Raw genomic sequence first — 21,339 nt, 5'->3', positions numbered from 1 at the left:
CCAGCAGCACCAGCCCCTGTCTTTATCCTCTCAGCTGAGCAGTAGCAGCTGGTCTGTCCGCCACTTAATGCTTAGTGCAAAATAAACACATCTCCATGTCCTCCAATAGCAGTCCACTGTCTCAAAGAAATTCCTGGAAGCACCAAGCAAGCAGTGCCTGGCTGGGCTATGAACAGTGAGTTTTCTTGTGTCTCTTAGACAGAAACCTTATATTTTTCTTAGTCATCTCTTGGGGTAATTATCAGAGGGACACCTGAAACAGCTCTTCACAGTACCATCCAGAAGAGGAACATGTGGCCCCACCTGTGTAGCTACGTTTTTTGTGGTTAAGTACAGTGTTCTCCTGTGTTCAAGACTGGTATTGTTGGCTGGGAGAGCACACGAGTCAACTGTAGTTCAGGGAGTTCAGGAGGTAGGATGGGAGCAGAGGAGCTTCAAGATGACATTGAAGCGTGTGTGTCTGTTGTGTTATAGGAAAGGTGGTACACAGGACAGCTAAAAATATTTTCTTGCAGGTGAATGTGATACATGCATCTTGTTAATTATGCATGTTTTAAGCTTGGTTTGCAAATTGACTTAATAGTATTTAATCATGATTTATTTAAAGACAAATTAGCATTTGACTTTGAATTTTCAGTTTGATAAGTCATCTGCGCTTCTTGTGTGTGGTTATCGTGGAGCTCACATTTGGCACTTCATGGTTTCGGGGTCAATACTGTGAGAATGGTAAACACCTTTTTTTCTCCCCCCCCCTTTTTTTTTTCTCCCTTAAGATTTAATCTCGATCAGGGAGCTAACATTACATTCATGCTGGTGTGAATGTTTTACTTGTTGTTAAAAGCATAAGGCATTTCCTTCACCTACAGTCTGTTAGTGAGTTTCTGGATTTGTGCCCAGCAGTCTCCAGGGTCTGTGTTCATGATCACACGCAGGTATTTGTTCAAGTTGCTCAAGTCAGAGAAAATTTGTGGCACAAGTAATTGACCTAACATTTGGTATTTTGCAATGTCTTTTGGGGGCAGTGTCAGGAAAATATTGTTTTTGAAAAGTTAAGTCATAACTGTCTGCTTCTGGGGAGGGGTCCTTCTTCCACCGGTCTGCATTTCTCTGTTTGCTTTCATGCAAACTTTCTAACTTTCTGCTCATTTCTTCTATCAAACCTTTTTGTTAGTCAGGCAGTCTCAAAAGGTCTCTGAAGGCCTTTCAGATTGCCTGGGGAAATGCCTGATATTCTTAGCTTTTACAGATTTCCAGTGTCATTTATTGATAGAAGGCAAACAAATATGAAAGATGCATAAAATATCAGAATAGGACAATGCTTTAAAAAAAAGGTGTTTAGAAGCTGCATTTAGTACTATGACTATCTCCTCATTGCTGATGGTGGCATTGTCTGCGATGCTCTTGTTGACTTCACACACTTGTAGAGAGGTCAGACTGTGCTGCAGTCCATAAAAGATTCTTTGTGACTAGCATTTCCCTGGAAGCAGCAGTTACAAGGTTGTGGAGATTATACCTACTATTAGTTCTGGTCACTATTACAACTTTATAAACCCAAAGTGACTTTTGAATTACTGGTATAGCTGCTGCCAGAATTTTGGTTTGTGTGTTGAGAGCACCAGGGAGTTATTCCTTCCAGCAAGACCCTGCAGTGTGCAGCAGCGAGCTTGCAGCACGCAGGGCTCTGCTGGTGGGAGCGCCTCCTCAGAGTCGTACTCACTATGCCTGAGAGACTTACCCCTTCTCATCTTTCTGCTTTTTTAGTCGGCTTGTGACAAGTCATTGCAATGATACCGTGTCTCCTCATTTTTAACCAAAACATTATAGAAAGTGAAAAGGATTTAAAGGCCTAGGGGTTTTTCAGGGACTGCTACAGACCATGGAAATCCGAAGTACTTCCTTTTAAGCAGGACTCAGTAAATAAATATGAATAAGGAAAAACTCACTTTTCATATCAGCCCTCCACTACTGTAAATTGCTTGTAAGTGGCTAGCCACTGCTGTAATTTTTTGTTGTTCAGCATTATTCACCAAAGACAGACCAAAAATCATCTAGAGAAGGCATGCTGATCCAAAGTGGTAGTTGAGAATTTCAACAGTCCAGCTGGTTTCCTTGAACATACAGGTCACTTGATAGATTTCTTCATGGACCACATAAATATGTCTTCAAAGTTGCCTGTCTGGTGCCAATGCATGTTACGACCACCCAAAATGCAGTTTTTCTAAATCTATTCCGATATGCACTTAATGACTTTGCAAGCCCGACAATAAAGCTCCTCTGGCAGAATGCTTCTAAGAAGTGAATGCAAAACTGAGACGAGAGCTGCAGTGAGGCAATTTAATAATCAGAATGAACTGGTTGAGCAGGAAAAGCACATTCTGGGTATTTTTATGCATTATTTTGTGTGTGCTGTGCCTGCTCCACTTCTGCAAAGCTCCTGGGATTCTGTATAGTTTATAGTATATGATTCATTGGTCTTTTGACACTAAGCTATTTGACACGCAAAGATTTTGATTTATACTTCCCTGGAGAAATGTATGTATAGATAAAGGTTACAGAGGGAGGTAAGTGGCCCTCAAATTGTATTACCTTTAAAAAGCAAGAGAAAGTCTCTCTTCCCTTAAAATGTTGAATAGAATAGCAATCATGCCTGTTACAGATGTCTTTGGAGCATGCCATTCTGCAGTTTGTTTACGTCCATCCAGAATGAAGGTAATGAAGATACTTTTGACTAGCTATTTGCCTTCCAGATAGATAAAATGGTACTGAAAGAACCCCAAAGTGCTCTACTTAGAGCATTTAATTCCAAAATGTGGTTCATGTTTCTTTTCAGTTTGGCTTAGCAAGCAGATAGGAATATTAAGCAGGAGGATGTGGCCAAACTGCTATGTTCCCTTTTTCTTTCTTTTTTTTCCAAATATTGGGGGGGGGGGGGGGGGGGGGGGTATGGAAGTAGTGACTTTTGGATCTCCTGGCCAGTACGTTTTCCAAAGGGTTTGGTATTCATTATTAGTTAGTCTCTGCAGCCATGCTTTATGGGAAGTGCCCCAAATGCAAGGGAGCGTGGCAGCAAGCTCCCTTGAAGCTTTAGAAAAATATTCTTCAGATGCAAAAAGGGAAAAGGCAAAGGGGAAAATGCTGAGGATAACATCATGGGGACTGTGCCCAGGTATGTTCTCCTGAGAGCTGCTGCGAGGTGGGAAACAAAGTTACCTCCCCATCACCCTCAGAAAGCTGTGGACGTTTCTCTTCGTTTCAGCAGAGCACAAAGGGAGCAGTAGAACTGGGCTGTGCGCAGGTTGTACAATGGCCATCCTTTTCCTTTAGAGAACTGCATTCAACCGTGCATGATTAATTTTTCCTCTGGTGCATCACTTAGAGCCACTGAGAGCATTTTCCCCAGGAACACAATACTTGCTTTCTTAACTGCAAAAATCGGTGAGTATTTAAACTTCATGGACCCTGAGCAGCTCACAGGACTTCAATAGCCCCAAAGCAGTCATTCAGTATGAAATCTTTGATTTCGCTCCTTTTAATACCATGCAATTTGTATTATTGTACATCAATAGTTTATCTGAAAGAAATAGCAAGAAAGACGGCACTATTCCTTCTCTGGGAGCACTCTGCTGATAGGCAGCTAACAGTTTTTCACTTATCTGCAGGTGTCTCAGAACTTCAAAATTGCTACAGAAAAGCATATAATTGTGCAGGCCAGGGTTTGTTGAAATTCTGTCAAAACGAGATAATTTTAATGAATATGGAGGGATGGCAACAGTCTTCCATACACGAATCGGTCATGCCAACCTGCTAGCAACCTCAAATGATTATAAATGGCCTTTTCATACATTTAAGTGATAGCCTCTCTCCTTCTTGTGTTGTCGTTCTCGTCCGATAGCGAAGAAGATCCTGTATTTTCATTTCTATAGCCATTGCTTTATAGCCATCAATTTAATGGGGAAGTGGGGTATAGCATAAAGGGAAAAGCTTGCGGCTGATTCCTGTGGTTGCAAGGTAAGGTTTCACCCATACATGATGCCAAGTATGAGGTGTGACCCTGTGGAGTTAATAGCAGAGCTGCCGCAGTCAATAGCAACAGTTTTGCCAATCTCAGTGGCACATGATTTGGTCTATAATGTTCCATCTCAGAGCACAGCATTTGAGACAAATTTGTGCAAAAAAAAAACCATCAGCTGTTTTGACGCCTCAAAACATGGGGAGAACAGCCGTGGCCCTGCAAGCAAATGCTGCAGAGCAGTAGTTGGTGTCGCAGCGAGAGCCGTCATACCCAGGTGCACAGGCTGGCGTTGGGAGTGCCTGGTCCTGCTCAGGTGCTGATCCCAGCTGTGGGCCTTTCTGCAAATGTAGCACTGTGTGTGTGCATCTGACCCTGAATCGCACTGTGACTGGAATTTTAAATCGGACTGGTACGTCTGCCTGTGAGGAGGAAAGGAGAGTTTAGCATTTAGCTCTTGCAGGGGACACTGGGGAAACCTTCAGGAACTTCTGTGTGATCATCACCTCTGCTTTCACATTCATCACAAAACGTCTCGGGCTGGAAGTGGTGTTTCAGGTCACATTTTTAGAGAACATACATAAAGGAATCACCGGATTGCAGGAATGGGAGAAAAGTGTGGGGATATTTCCACGCGCTCCCCTAAACACTCACTGCCCGTGTGGCTGCAGCAGCATCTCCCTTGGTTGGGCCAGCCTGGCGGGCACGTTGTCTCCCCAGGGCACCAGGCTTTTCTGGGATTTCCTGGGCTTTTCCTTGGCTGCTGGTGCCATTCAGTGGGGTGCCTCTGCCTTTCCCCCCCTCCTGCCTTTCAGACACAGCCCCTGCCCAGCATCTCCCTCCCTGCTGGTTCCATGGGTGGGATGCACCAGGGCTGCAGGCTGCTGCGGCACTGAAGGGCCTGACGCTGGGGTTGCTGACTGCATGATCATCTCCGCGTCCCAATTACCACTGAGGAAACTTTGCTCACCTGTAGGACATCTAAAAATAATATCTGGTTTTAGAGATGTAGGGCAGTGACTTCGTTAGGAAGCTAGTTTTCTAAGATTCTTAAAAAGAAAACATTGAACTTTTGCATTCCTGCACATTTTGTGATCCTAGATTTCACAGTCATCAATAGAATAGTGGTTTGGAACACATCATAGGTATGAATTCTGTGGTATTACTAACAGTTAGAGCTCAGCCCAGAGCGTTTGGGTCTTTGGACGTTTCTTCCAAATCCTCTTGTTTCACACGCTTCTGGTTTTGGTCAGGCATATCATCCTAAGGGGAGTAATTCCCCAGGGTATGTATGGTACTAGCAGGGGTTTGAAGCCAAGTGGTGTCTGTAAGGTGGAAATATGTGACACCAGTAGATACACTTAAGTATGAGCTTTTCATGTTGAAAAAGTTGGCAAGAAGCCCATGGTATTTTAAAATTAATTATTCTTCTGAAGCCAAGCTGAAAAAAAAGAACAGCAAGGTGAAACCAGGCAATACAATTACTCTCAGATGAGGCAAAATAAACCATATGTCAGCTACACCTTAAAGCCAGGGGGGTGCTGCCTTTGTTTTTCTCAATACAGTATTTTTGCTGAGGTATTACAGGACGCGTTGTACGTCCCACAGCAAAGTCCTGGCATTCAGCTGGTGTCTGGCACGACAGCAGCAATACTATACTGTCTTTTTCTTTTTAATTAATTAATACGGGTCTTATCTTACAATTAGCTGTTCAGGCACTGGCAAATGCTGGGCAAATATTTGAATTTTTGTTTTTTGTTATTGATGATGTGATTTTAACATCTGCTGAGTACAGGAGATGCAGGAGCTGACGTGCCAAAAACCAGCTAAATAAATAAATAAATGGAAGCCCAGCTGTTCCTAGCAGGGCATCAGCTCGGCTCCCTCAGCTGTTCTCCTGACACAGCCAGTGCTGAGTATGCAGGCACTTGCTCCCTTGTGGCACTGAGCCCATGGCTTCGGTCCACTGTGAACCATTTGCAGCACCTGGAGAAGGGGCAGCAGAGCTCGTGTGGAGGCCCTGGGCAGCCTGTCTAGCGGGCATGGACGTGGCTCCGGCTGGCACGGGCCTGGTTTAAGCGTGACGGCGTGGGTGTGATGGCCCCGGCTGGAGGTGGCGTCGCCCTTGAGCTTAAAAAATCACATGAACTTGTACAGAGAAAAAGGTAATTAATGGGATTCTTGCCTCAGAGAAGAAAAGAATAAAGAATTCTGCCCTAACTCCATAGGAACAGGGTGATTTGTCATTTTAAAAGCTCTATTTCTGTTTGCTATTTATGTGGCACAATCCCAGCCATTACACTGGCTGTTAAATTAAGCACAACGTCTCAGGAGTTGCATTGTCCAAGAAGCTGTGTTGTAAAAAGGTACAGGAAAACATTGCAGCTCAGCCTGTAATGCAGTAATGTAACTGCTCTAGCCATGACAGGAATATTTTTCTTTTTTCTTCTTCATCTGCTTTGCCCACAAGGATAATAAACAGAGAGGAAGCAAACTGTTGCATGCTTGTGCATTTACACGACTTCTAGAAGCACAGCAAAGACCTTTTGGTGTTACTATGGAGTACTAATCCAATACTTGTTAGTGGGTTTTGCTATTTACGTGCGTCATGTTGGAGTTGGAAGTGGGGGTCCCCATTGATCTGTGTTACAAAGAACTGATTGCACCAAGGATGAGGTTTTAAAGCTGTTTTATAACCTGAATCAGCAAACTTGTTTGAGTTCATTGATTAAAGCTTGGCAAAAAGTCATTCTCAGATGGGAAGCGAGGCAACTTCAACATCTCCCTGACTTTGCGGAGAAGGCTTAAAGCAACCCAAAGCCTTTGTGTGGCACAGCGCTTAGTTCTGTAACAGAAGGCAAATGAGGAGTGTTTCACCCCCCAGCTAGGGCTGGGCAGGCAGGCAGGGAGAGCACCTGATGAGGTACCACCTTTGTTGCAAGCACTGGGTGACTATTTCTGGAGCAGAGACCGATGCACCTCGGAGCCAGCTGCAGGACCAACGTGCTCCCAGCACCTTGCTGAGGCAACATTAAGCACAGGCAGTGCTGGAAGGAGATGTTCTGGCACTCTCAGCACGTACTGCCCGGGTGTCTCCTTCCCTTACCCTTCCCTTGTTCTCCCCCTCCTCTCCAGGGCAATTTCACATGACTTGGCACACAAGGCAGCAGCGACAAGCCAGCAGCCTTTCACACCAGGCTGCAGTTTGGGAGGGGACTGGCACAAACTCAATGCCTTTTTCTTCTTGCCCTTGCTATAGCTGTGGATGGAGGCAGCAGCTCCTATATTCTTCCTGAGCAGTTGCTGAGATTGCCCTGCCCTTAACCAAATAGCAGGAGGAGAAGAGGGGTGGAAATCTGGGCAGGCACCTATGCTCTCCCTTTTGCTCTCCCTATTTTTGAACCCCCTGGGTAAAGAAATGTTGGGGAAAAATTGTAATTGAATAAATTAGGATCCATCATGCTTCATGGACAGTGTTGTTGCTGTGGTGAAAGGGAAACGAGAGCTCTCAGAAATGCAGAGTGTGCCTGAAATCACAGGTGTTAAAAGCTGGTGCCAGCTGCCAGAAAAGTTAGATTCATTATACCAAATTCAGCAAAAGTTGAGAATAATGTTTCAGGTAAGAGCTAGGACAGAAAACATTCAGCATAAATCTCTGACACTGTTTCTCTCTCTAAGCTGGGGGGGGACAGAGAAAGATAGAAGTACTTTAATAGAAGATTGGAAATGCCTTTGTACAGTGAAGCTGCTCTATTGCTTATTTCTTGCTTTGGGTGGGGACTCTAGATAACGCCTAACACAGACCCTCCTTTGTAACTGTCTCAATTCAAGTAGGGTTTGGATTGGCTCTTGAATTATTTGTCTTCTGGCTTCAACTGAGAAAAAATACCTGATGTGACTTAGGAGATCTATACAATTCATTCCGTTCAGGTATCAGAGAAAAAAAATCATGAACTATCACCTGCGATTAAATCAATCTGGTGACATTATGTTCTGCTCACAGACATTGTGCAGCCAGAAAAAGAGCCGGCGTCTTCAAGTAGGTTCTTTGCTGTGCATTAAACCAGTAGCTTGGTTTTTTTTTTTTTTTCACAATGAGGTAAATCAATGTGCTAAAAGTAAAACTGCAAATCAAAGCAGTAAAGTTGGTATCATCAAAAAAAAAAAGAAAAAAAAGAAAAAAAAAAAACAAGTAGTGGTAAATGTTCTCTTATTGGTGTCCTTAGAGAAGTCCCCCCTCAAATGAAACCAGGTGGTACAGACAGGCTTTATCAGGAGCGATCTAGCAGAGTGATTCCTTGTCTGATAGAATTCCCCTTCCATACGGGCTGGTACAGGGGCACAATGCACAGCTATTCAGGATCAGCCATGTAGGGCATGAATTATGAAAATACATTTTTATTGACTTTTCATTGTATTAGTTCCAAACCCCTTGTTTTCAGAAAGAAAGCTGGAGACATTTAATAAGATTAGTTACCATTGATGGTATTTTAAGATCTCTTTCAGTAGCTAATGAGCAAGCAGACAGGAATCTAAAGATGAAACCAGTTACTCAGTGCTGTTGAAACCTTTAGAAAAAAGGACAGTGTCTAACACTAAATAGCTGTATATAATTAACAGAAAATTCACAACAAATGGTAATAATGTTCCTAGGCAGATGATTTGGCTATTTATTTGCTTATCTTACTTCAGTAAAATTTTTATGTGGTTGAAGCAGAATCCCCTCTAATGAAGTGACACAACTTCAAGTCACCAACTCCTGCGTAACTAGTTCCTTAGCATCACCAGTGTATGGAACATCCATGCAGCCGTTGTGTAGCACAATATTTGTGATTAATCAGAACAAGGAGGTACAGTAAGTGGATGCTTGCAAGTTAAAAAGAAACACAAAGTTTCCATGCAAAACTGCCATTTACGTACACTTTTAAATGCAGTACACCAGGTCGTGAGATGGTGTTTTCCAATATGTAGGACTAGCAGATATTTACCACTCTCTACCTGTTGGAGAAGATCCTTCTCAGGTATTTGCTATGCTGTATTAAATTTGGTAAATATTTTTATCATCTTTGTCATCACTGAGTTTGGAGGTTTTAGAGCCATTTGCAATTTCTCATTTCCATCATGTGAGCTATGGAACTTGCTTGTGACAGAGATCACCCTAAGGATGAGCTTTGCATTTTATTATCAGCTTGGTCGTGGATTAGGATTTCTCTGATACGTCAACAGTGAGCTTCTGGGTGAAATTCTCCTTTTGTTGTGCCCACTGGTTTTTGAGACTTTTTATTGCAGTGGATTAGCTGGTAAATGTCTGCTTACTCAGGGCCTCTTTGCATTAACAGCCCCGCCGTCTACAAACCAGCCTGCAGAAGATGGATTTCTGAGGTGAACTGTCCTGCTCTGATAAGCATCTCTGATAAAAACCTGATACTCGCTGTGTAATCCGGGAAAAGAGACGCAAGGATCCATCAGAACATGTCCCTCCCTGACCACCACAGGGCTGCTTCCCAGAAGATGGTGCTCTTTCCCCGAGACTGGTGAGGGAGACCTCGTAAGTACAGCGTTCACACAAAATGTGGGCATTCTAGTGGATGTCAATAAATTCTTTTTCTTAGCTGAGTTATGATGTGCAGAAAGCAAACTCCACAGTCAGTAAGATTGTAAACTAGGTATGTTTATTCAGCGCTGGGCGGCACGGGGGGTAGTCCCACCAAAGTTGTGTGCACCCCAACGCAGCAACTCACCTCGGTTACATGTGGTGAAGAGTCACATATGCATGAAGTTTCTCGATATGCCTATACATATGATAACCTATCCCCGCTTTGTGTTAAAATTAGTTCCAGGGAGTCATTTTCATAGATTCCTCCTATCCACACTTGCGCAGTGTTTTCTGGTAGTGGTTGCCGGAGGTCGTGGGGATGAAGATTAGTGAGTCTTCCTTGTCACCACCGGTTGACCACTTCTCTCAGCACAGACTCATAAGCTTCTCAGCTTCTGCTTAAACTGCAGATTCGGTTTCAGTTGGTTCTTGAAATGTGTTTCCTGTTTTCTATCATGAACTGTTTTTCGTGAGGAATCCCAGAATTTCCTGCCTCAGTTTCTTTGCACAATAGGTAGTGGAAGATATAGTACATGTCCCTTACCTGTCTTATTTACTAAAATTCTTTTAGCTTCCTTTCACATGCCCATTAGCCTATCTTATCTACTTAAAATCCTTTTGGCTTCCTTACACATGCTCATTAGCCTATCTTATCTACTAAAATTCTTTCAGCCTCCTCTCAGTTAAACAAGAGAACATGAACATGTTGACCTTTGATACTGTTGAACATGTTGACCATGATACTTTATTACAAAATAAAACTTTAAAGTTCTTACTTTTTTCATCAGTAAATGACACTTAACTATAGTAATGGTACCTGAAAGTAAATGAAGTTATTAAAAGAGCCCAGATGCCAAACTCTTACTTTCTTTTTCCCCCTGGAAGCAACTTTGTGACTCCTTGGCAGACTAGGGCATATAAAACTTTGCAGTTTTCTTGGATATGCCACTTGATTAGGAAGATGGTGATTTGTTTTATTGACAGCAATCACCCCCTTTTTGTTGGAAGCCAATCCATTAACTCCTCTTTGGGGTAGAGAGAGGTATTCATTCCTGGTGTGCTTTGGTTTCTAACTGTGACTAAGACTGAGGGGGATTTTAAATTTCCACGTTGAAAACCAAGTGAAAATGTAATGAGCATGGAAGATTGATAGAAAAATACACATGTTAGTTCTTGCTAAAGTAAGGATGGTTTGTGGGAAGCTACAAATCATGCAGAAGGTGTTTTTCGTGTCAGGACTGCAGCAGCAGAGCCCTTCTGGTATCAGGTGCTGCAGGAAATAACTAAATGAGAACTTGAATACATTAATAATACTCTGACGCTTCTGTATTTAGTGTTTGATCTTCTTCCCTTAAAATTAGTGCTAAACCTCCCTCTCCTTCCCTTCCCTGCTCACTGCTAGATTTGGGGTAAAGCTTTTGATCTCATTTAAGCCTGGACACATTGAGGAGACCCTGTGGAAACTGAACAAAATTATCATTGTTAATAACACCAAATAATTAGCAGTGTCCCAGCTTCCACTGTTTTGGATGCTGAACAGTGTTACTTTTCATTTTACTGCTCTAGATCAGATACTCATTTTTTACAGCTCACATGTGCATTATCTAAACTGCAAAAAAGATTATGAAGAAGGGAAGTTTTGTAAGCGCTGACGTGGTTGCCATGACTACCTAAGCCACTTTGCGGTACCATACAAGTCTTTCACTTTATCTGTCTAGATTTACACAAGCAACATTTTTGTGTGTGAGAGATAGACTGAAGAAACAAGACTCAAGCCTCAATATGTGTAGGGTGTGTGTGGCATCCAGGTGAAGTTAATGTGTGTTTTTTTTTTCATTTTGGTTGTGGTCTTCCCACTCCCCATTCACACACACATCCCCTTCCAAAAAAAATCAAACAGTATGTGTATGTTATCTGCCTCGGACTGAGACAGGTCAAAGCTATTTGCTAATTTTGGCTGAAGTGAGAAGGTCTGATGTCCTGGCAATCAGCACCACAAATGATCAAGTGAAGTGGGCTGCTTTGACTTATCCTGAGGTGCCGGCATCTTCTGTGAAGCTGTCAGCATTCAAAGAAATCTGATTGTTTATATAGCTTCAGTTTTTGTGTTTTTTCAGTTTTTGTGCCCTTTTCCTTGGCACTAATTGTGATGCTTGCAAAGCCACCCCAGCTCTTCAGCACCTAATTTTCTCATTGGGTGCAGTGCAGTTGGATGTGCCTTTCTCTTTTGCCCAGCTAGAAAAGAGGACGAAGGGGACCAGAGCAACTGAGGGGTCTCTGTGACGAGGCACAGCCAGAAGTTTCCATACACGTCATTAAAATAAAAAAGAAATAGCAAACCAGTATCAGACTATAGAGATGCTATACTTATTGAAATCTGCTGGAACCAGACCCATAAATAATCATTGCCATGTCTTTGCACCTCTACAAGAACCCAGGTTTTCAACTGTACTGTCAGAGGGGCCCAGACAGACCATTAACATGGCCAGAGGAGTTTCAGCTGCTTTTGTTCTTTGCATGTGACTCAAGCAGGGACTGTGTGTATGTGTGCAGGGTTTTTTGAGTCCTGTAGTTGAGAGAAATGTGCTGAATGCAGCTTTCCATTGCTGCTGTTTCCTTGTGCAGATCAGATGGGTCCTCCCCTGGGTGTTTCTCTTCCCCTTGAGTCACTTGGTCATAACACGGGAGGGGTTGCAAGTTCTTGAGGAGCGGCGTTCCCCTTGCTGTGACAGTTCATAAACCTCTTCCCGAGGGCTCGTAAAGTTAGGACAGCTGGGACACGCAGACACCCTCTGTCACAGGCACTCAGAAAAGTGCAGTTAAGCCTCCAAAGTCTTTTTTGGCTTTCCTTTTAGGAAAGGGTTTGCTAAGTGACAGACTGATGGATCATTTGCAAAGGAACAACCAGAAGTAGGAGTAGTGCAAGTCTAAATGTTAGCGTATTCCTGATGCTTTATTTCAGGGAAAACGATGAACACAAATCTGATGGGTAATCAAAGCAAGAACAAGGAAAAAGTACTAAGTGTGTTTAAGATATGGAAGAGATGTAACATGCTCTGGGCATGGGGTCTCCAAAACAACAAGGGTCAGTTTAAGATAAAGTTTTGTTGCTAGGAGACTGTAACCATGAAATAGAAATGCTGGTTAGTTGACATACTTGAGAGAGGGTGGGAAAAGACATCTCAGTGTCTGTGTTATGTCAAAAACATAAAACAACGTGATTATTTTGGAAAAACTAACTACAACAATACAAATCCAAACAGCAGTAAATCCACCCCAAGCACAAATGGTCACAGGCTCTGGTTTAAAGTTTGATTACAAGAATGTAGCTGGAGTTAATAATTTAGATGATCCAGCAGTTAAATCCTCTGAGGAGGATGAGGAAAAAGATAAGAAAAGAGAGGTTAAACATATGCAGCTGCATCACTCTTCTAGCACTGTATCAACACAGACCTATAGGAGAGTGGGCAGCTCAGGTGACAGGAGTTTATAAAATCTGTACATGCGCTGCTATGCTTTGTGCTTAAATAAAGACCTTAAAACATCTGAGAAGAGCCAATACAACATAGAAAGAAATGTAAAAGATTTCAGAAAAATCTGAAAGAAAAAATAAAAAAAGGGGGGGGGGGGGGTGGAGGTAAGGACAGAATTTCAGAAGATACAGTGCTGTGGTACCACTGAGCAAACCCAGGACGCAGAGGCACAGCACTGAAGCTCTCTAAACTTCTAGATAACAAGTATCAAGAGGATAGTGGGATCCAAGAAAACTCACCAAAATTTGGTAATCTCAAGTCAACGGTGTTAAAAGAATGATTATAAAACTGTGTTGGGACTACATAGCTGCCCTCATTGCAGATGGTACCCATCAGTAACCTCTACCCATTGTGCAGGTGTGGATAAAACTGCAGTAAAGAAGACAAGCCCCAGGAGCCAGGCCAGGTCATCATGTTCTTTCTTAATAGTAACAAGAAAAGAACAACTAGCGAAAAGGAAGCACTCTATTAAAAATCTCCTCTTTTGTGTTCCTCATGGTCAGAGGAAGAAAATAATGGTCCATCCAATGAGGTAGTTTTTCATTCCTCGTTTTCTTCTTGTTGCTGACAAAGCTGGCACATACCTGCATAAAAGGAAGCGTCTGCAAAATGCTTCTGTAGCTAGTGGCAACATGAAGTTTCAAATAAAATATTTTCATATGCTGATATGCTTTAAAATCTGATCAAGTGTGGTGAGAATCTGGAGTTGTGAAAGCTTGCAGTGCAAAAAATTGTAGGCTATTCAATATTAATATTATAATAAAGTCAATAATTTATGCTAAGAATACTTAAAAATTGCAAAATATAATTAAATTATTTTGCCAGTGGGGAAATGGTGAAAAAATGAGTTGTGCTTATTTAACTTAATTTTGGTTTCTTAGCATGAGGTTTATAATTACTTTAAGTATGCATGTTGTTTGTTTTCATTAGCAGTAATTGACCAGTAAACATGATAGTAGCATACTTTCTCCTGGAAAACTCGACTAGTATGTCTCTGTAGTAAGAATCTCTGACCAAAAATACCATACAGAGTGCACCTCAAATGTATCATCCGTGAGACTGGCTGCCCTTAACATATATGCATCCATTACGCAGTACAAACTGCAGGTCCCCGTGGGTTGATGTCTTAATGCTGTAGGTTGCAGAGCGTTAGCTCAGAAATGCACTCCCCAAGCTGTGCTTAGACATCTTTATAACACCCCAGCAACCAGAGAAAGTTTATTTATGTAAGTCTCATTCTAAATTTGGAAGAAGCAGCATAGATCATCCTGCTTGCAAATATCTTTCACCTGTGCTTCCAGAGGCAGCAACTGCCTGGAGGAAATATTTCTGCTGATAATACCATGAGTACAGATACTAAATGCTTGGAGACACAAATATGTCCAGAGCAGAGATATACAGTCAGCTGCCATAGTGTCTTTAAAAAAAAAAAAAATCAGGGCTTTAATCTTTATTTACGTGCAGTTCTGAGAGCTGGCAGAGTTCATACCTGCATATTTCAGCAGCAAAGGCAGGTGCTTAACATATCCTAAATTACCAGTTAGAGCTCAAATTCCCATCCCTGCCTAGATGTAGTGTGAGCAGCAGTCAGTCCCATGTCTCCTGTCACAAGAACTTTACCTGTAAGTACAGGTGTAATATACAGACACAGCCAGAAGTAACACCCCTTAAATCCTAAGCTAGAGAAGGCAACGTTGTCAAGTAAACAAATTTTTATTGGTATTTCTCATCTGCTCTGTTTTCATTGTGACTTTGGCTGCTCTGCAAGAAGCATAAAATTGGGTCTGGAACTCTGTTTTCTACATCTCGGGTAGCTGGAAGCTGCAGTGTTTTCCTCAAGATACCAAACAGTTGTGCACAGCACTTTCCTTCTCAGAGATTGCTGCTTCTGGGGCACACAGAAGGGCTATCGGACAAAGGGCATCTGTGAGCAGAAGACATCTGATTCCCAATCAAGCATCTTAGCTACTAGGTCCCCCTGACTCTACAAATTTTGTTCCCCAGCTTTCAAAGCCCAGTTTAAACCCTGGCTATATTCCTAGTCTGTGTTTGGATTAGATGGTTGTGCACAACATATCTTTCTCTTCTTCCTCCCAAACGGATAGGAAATCCAGAAGAAAACCATACAGCACTGAAACAAGGTCCTTGATCTGGATAAAGGAGAGTGCATTTTTCACTGATGTACGCAATTAGCTTCTGTTGCTGTTCCGTTGGTGGATGCCAGTTAAAAGAAGCTTGGGTTCCTTGAGAATGTATGTTAAGGCTCGATACCACTGGGAACTGTTTGTTACCAGGTATCTGCTAGTGTAAAAGCCTGATGGTACCTACCTGTAAACACTGAACAAAGAGCTACCTTTTCACCTGCCCTGTAAGATCATCTCATGTTCTCAGAGCCCCAGGGGTCTCTCACAGCCAGGATGAGCCATCTTGCCACAGAGCTGGGAAGGAGTGCACAGTCCTGCAGACCACGAGCAACATAACCACTTCATCAGCTACCCACAGCTGACAAATGCAAAGTCATCAAGCACGTTTAAAAAACAAGAGTTCGTAAGAATTAAAGTTTTTTTCAATAGGCAGAGTTTGCCGTAGGGAACATGCTCTAAGTATGCCATTCACAAGTCATAAGGTAATGAGAAATTAAAGAAAAAGCCAATTAGGGAGACATGCAGAAATCATCAGAGAATCATAGTTGACTGTTTTCTGTACTCCCAATTCAATTGGTTTTTGCCATCTAGAGGAAAATAAAATAATCGCCCAGGAAAGAGCACTGCTGATCGATTAGCACATTGTGTTGCAGCGATATCTTCATTACAGTGGTAGATTACAAAAATCGTTCATAATGGGAGTTTTCAGCTAAACAGCATTGCTTTCAAATGCAGACATTACTGATCATTCACACGGTTAACAGATTAGTGATGTTGATGGAGCGGCCAGCTATCTCCAGTAAATAAGTACTTTTTCTGAAGATAAGAAAGCTGAGGATTACAAGGACTCACATATTTTATTTTCAGACAGTCCTTGTTTCAGGTTTCTTACTTCTTCTTAAAGGCTTGGAAGAAATAACACTGATTTCTCTTAAAATTTAAGAATATGTTTGCTGTTAAAGTATTCACTCTATTAAAAGGGCGTAAGGATTATTTTGATTTTAAGGTCTACTATATCAATGTTAAAAAATGTCTATTTGGCCAAACTGGCCCATGATCTTAAAGATTTCAGGCAGGAATTATACATATATATGTTTAACTTGTTTCTACGGGGATTACTTCTCAGCTGCTAAGTGGGAGGTAAAACATATTTGGAAACTGCTTGACCGTGTGTTGATGTGTGTATGTAGAGGCTGGGAAAGGCCCTGATGGTGGCTTGCCTCTGCTCTTTTCCTGCTTAACCTGCACTTTGAGAGGCCTTCTGTGATAACGGTGTCTATTAGAGAAAAGGAAATGTCTGTGTGTAAATGCATATTTTATATAGTGCCTCTCTCTCTAGACTATATTATCATGTAGAATGTGATTTCTTAGTGCTGAACTCCCAACCTGTCCGTAACATCGTGCTGCATTTAGGCAGCTGGCACATAATCTCTCCTTTAAGTGCTCAGCTTCAGCAGAGTCATGAAAGATATTCTCAGGAGCTGACCCACAACAAAGTGTATCCTGAGAGAACAAAACAGATATGGAACACCTGCTGGGGGATTCATCGATCAAACAGATCGGCTTTACTGGAAGAGATAATTGAAGCACTTGCTGCTCGGGCTTTGCTTGACTTTCGGAGTTGCCTTTCTCTTAAACCCTTACTGTTAATGTTCTCTCAAATCAGATTTACAGTCTCCATGCTGAAATCGGATGCATTCATTGAGGGTAAAAAGTAGATGTTGGAAGGCATCATTAACAGTATTTATCCTGTAAGTGAGGTACTTGGTCCTCGAATAGAGATAACACAAGCTAATACCTTGCTAGTTCTAGCATTTTGATTTTCAAAAATTGTCTGTAGCTGGAACACTGCTGCCACATCTGGAGCTCAATTTTTGCTTGTAAGCTGCTTAAATATTAAATGTTTATTAATTTCTTATCCTGAGGAACTTGATAGTTTCAGCCAACTGAAATCTCTGTATAAAAGACTCAGTCCTTGAGGAAAATGAAAGTGATGAGGTCTAGAAAAAGAATGTTGTAGAACAGCTTTGGGGGGGGGAGGAATGACAGGAATTACTGCAACTAAGTTGTTGCTTAATGCTGTGCAAAATAGCCTGAAAATCAGTGCATCAATTTGTCTGCAGATCTTCTGAGACCAAACTCTGGTCTCACAGGCTGCAGCGGTAGGGGAATTTGGTTTTAGAGGATATTTATAGTACAAGGATTTTATCTATAGATAAGTGAACCATCTTGTGAGAGGTAAGATTCAGAAATAAGGTAGTTCTTAACTCTGAAACTGCAGATAAAGGACATTCCCTTCTGCTGTGGTTCAGGCTGTCTCTCTCTGTGACTGCTGTACCAGTTACAAAGGGTTTCCAGGAAAGGTTATTCACTAGTAAGTGTGCAGCCCTTGGAGCTCTTCTGGTGAGAAACTATGGAAATAAAGCATTTGTTTCTGTGAATACTTAGCATATTCCATGTCGCCCTGGCCCCTTTGGGCCCTTTGATCTGAAATGTGTAACCTGACAGATGCATTTCACACAGCAACTTATTTGTCACTTGTCTGTAGGTACAGTGGATCAGAACCCAGCCCACATACCATCAGTAAAGGAATTTTCCTCTGCATTTTTCTCTTTAATATGTTTTCTCCATAGCAGTATACCTGAGCCCAAAGTTCATTCAAGTGTCAAATAAAGAAGTGCCTGGTTGGGAGCGAGGGCGACTTCAGAGTTTGAGAAGGTTCTGTTTTGAATTAGTTTTCTTTGTTGGTTGTTTCAGGTTACAAAATCCATACTGTATACTTTTATTTTTCCACATGACTTCAGTAGCGTCTGGGTTTGATAAAGATTTTCTGGCTATGTCTTCATTTATTGTGAAATTGTCAAATAAGCAAGCTCCTGATTAATAATTAATTTACTTCAGCAACCAGTTCTTGCTGGGTTGTTACCTTGAGCCCATTCTTACCAGTGTCCTTACACATGCAGGAAGCGTTCTCCCTATTTTGAAGTTAATGTTACAGCTCTTTAGCCACTTCAGAAATAAAGGTGAGTGCATTAGTATTGATTCCTTTGCTTGAAATAACAGGAATGCAGCCTAATCGCCTCTCCAAATCACCAATGCATTCCAGACTGAGGATGGAATGTAAAAAATATATGGAGAAAACAGGAATGTTTGTATTGCAGAGGGCACCAAATGTTGAAGGCACCTGGCCAGTTACCGATACAAATTTAGGAGGAGAGCTCTTGGAAGGTGTTTCTTCTCTTTCTCACTTCAGCTGAGCAGGTCAGGAAATTAATTCCTACAATTAAGTCCTAAAGTTACTTAAATGCAGATACGGTTGAAAAGAAAGAAAAATCCAAAATTGTTAAGATTTTTGTAAATAACTTCATTGTTTTCTTACCTATTTCCTACCTAGTAATTCCCTCCCTGAGCCGTAAATAGGCTAACCCTTCCTTTCTTCCTGCAACCAAATATTTAAACACCAAAGCAGGACAATATGCCATGCTGGGCAATTTACTGAAAATCCTAAGGGCCTAAATACCTGTGCTGCTGTCAGACGTGTTGCTGATTTTCCAAAACAAACAAACAGGGAATAAAAAAAAAAGTTCACCAGAGTAGGATTTTTTGTGAAGAAATGCTAACCAACTTTGCAGGCAACACTGAACTAGCTACAGGAAACACTTTTTAGGTATACTTTTCCTGGTAAGGGTCAGACATATATTCAAAAAGGTCATGCACAGCTTCTGCAGTGCATTTAAGACCTAATCAAATTGCACCAAGGAAATGAGCTTCTTAAAAAGTAGATGAAAACAGTTTTGCAAACGTTTAGCTTAAAATACTGATGTTTATACAAGGAACTGAATTTTGAAGGAGGTTTGTTCTTCATTCAGCTTTTCTAACTACAGTTCTTTCATTTTTCATCGCCTCAGTTCTGCAAAACTTAATGTAAAATTGCATCTTCAGTGTAGGGTCAATCTAACATCACCTGCCATCTCCAGCATTTAAGAATCATGTATCTCTCTGCCCAGTGTGTTAGACTGGGACAGACCAAGTGGATTTCCTGTAAAACCAGGCCTTATGTATTGGAGTTAAAATAATAAGGGAATCATATAGCTAATAGATCAGCGTAATTTATTTATTTACTTAATCTCTTGAAAAACTCTATCAAGTAACCTTTTTGGTTGCAGTTCATGTGCAATGGGTAGAGGAAAAGAAATTAGACTTGAATGTAGAAGAAATCTGTGACTGAGCAACTCCATAGTGCGGCCATTCTTCTTCACTGAGTAACAGCTCAGATAAATTTCAGAGGACAGAAAAAAAATATTGTATTCAGAAAATCCTTGTATACTTTGAAATGTAATGCAGAAATTTTGAAAACATTAAATTAAACTCATGATAATATGATATCCTTATCCTCATACACAGTTATACACAATCAAGCATGTTACATTTTTCAGTCTGGCATCCCCCAGTTGCTGTAGATGAGCCCTAAATGTTTAGTGCTTTCATTGCAGAGTGCTTTGAAAACATAAGTCAAAACAAATTTGTTCATTCCATCTTGTTGATGGTTTTTGTTGATGATTTTGTGATGGCAACTCTACAGTAATTTACAATAAATGTAATGGTAGGTGAACAAATTTTCATTGAAAAATAGTGAAAAACTACAAAATAAAAATAATGGTCAGGACGTGTCTTGCAGACACAGGAAATGCATACCTAAAAAGCAATTTAAGCCATCTCAGAATATGTTAGCAAGAACAGATTAAGAGGTATCTCACCCTGGAAATGGGAGCACCTGCTGAGTGGGAGATAGCAGATGCTCAAGGCTCCTTTGTCTCACAAGCAAAGGCCTGCCCGGAAGTTACGCCAGCAAACCTACCCCAGGGCGTACGTTTCGTAGTTAGAAGATAGCTCACCAATGCAGAAGTTAGCCATGGGAGCACTGCGGCTTTTATCTGAGACAGGCACAGTCACTGGAAACCGAGGGGTTGATACAAAAAATCTGAGGTCTTTCCAATCCAAAATTTCACTGTTGCCAGTGTTAGTGTGTATATCATGCATGCAATTACACATTCTTATTTCTGGTGTGGTGGTGTTTATTGTTTTTTTTCTTTTTTTTTTTCCCATTGTGATAGCTTGACATGAAAGAAATTAGTTCTGGTCTTGAGATGTACGGCAAAATGTATTTCACGATGTACCAGAGCAGTGAAGCCCTTTGGGGCATCTTTATTGAGCATGAGCTACTGCTACTACTAGGCTGTCTCAGAGGTTAAGAAAATCAATAACATCAGTTTGAAAACCTCAAGTCTTGCAAAGCCCCTTCTCAGCCATTTTTCACTTCAACTTTTATTCCATTAATTTTTCTTTCACTCTGTCATTCATATTTGTTTAATACTCCTGAGCTGCAAATGAGTTTTGAAGGTAAAATGTTCTTGTAAGATGAATGCAGTTACTCATTTAATTGCTGCCATTGCACAGCAATTATCACCAACAGGTGTTGTGGTAGTCTTCAACCAGTGGGAATCTGCAGAGATTCCCCATATAGCAAGGAAATTATGTTTGTGAGGGTGATATCCAACACTGCTGGCCAGTATTACATGCTGTGGTTCTGCTGATTCACTTGAGTAAAAAAAATAAATGTTTCTCACAAAATAGGAGAATAGGAGCCTTCTCCAAGTTCCTTAAAAATTTGTAAGCAGACATACCTATTTGCCTTTCTCCTGTCTGGAAGTAACTATTCTCAAACAGAAAAGTTATTTTCCTGCTTAATATTTTCCACCATTTTAAAGATTTTTTTTTCCTTTCCTAATAATAACAAATCTGTTCACTTCTGAGTATTAACATCTAGAAGCTAAAACATTACTGTGTCATTCCCGAAAGTGCTTGTTATGGCTACATGAAATTAAAGCCATTGAAGGTGGTTCAGGTAAAACCTTCCTGAGATCAATACATCAGCAAGTTGCTCAGGAAAGGCTTTGATGTTTTTTTTGTTTAGCGTTACTGCACGGCGGTGCTCATGACACACAGGCAAATCACCCAAATTGCTGTTGCTTACCGTTTGTTGGTATAAACACATGA

General features: G+C 41.3%; 1 protein-coding gene across 11 annotated transcripts in view; it reads left to right on the top strand.

Moving 5' to 3' along the window:
• LOC310898026 (uncharacterized protein) overlaps positions 1-21,339 on the top strand; it is a gene marked incomplete at its 5' end in the record, with an annotated part of 223,633 nt that overhangs the window by 162,758 nt on the left and 39,536 nt on the right. For 4 of the 11 annotated variants that reach the window (XM_083832393.1, XM_083832391.1, XM_083832395.1 and 1 more), the window contains one exon: positions 9,349-9,557. The exons of 5 other annotated variants lie outside the window; for them this stretch is intronic. In XM_083832393.1, the coding sequence (XP_083688519.1) occupies positions 9,349-9,448 (100 nt within the window). In that variant the 3' untranslated portion in view covers positions 9,449-9,557. The remainder of the gene's footprint in view (positions 1-9,348; positions 9,558-21,339) is intronic. 2 more of the 11 variants (XM_083832396.1, XM_083832397.1) reach the window with 1 other exon arrangement.

Source organism: Anser anser, assembly GCF_964211835.1.
Source record: "Anser anser genome assembly, chromosome: 3".
Classification (NCBI taxonomy): Eukaryota; Metazoa; Chordata; class Aves; order Anseriformes; family Anatidae; genus Anser; species Anser anser.
This window is presented reverse-complemented; position numbering and strand designations above follow the sequence as displayed.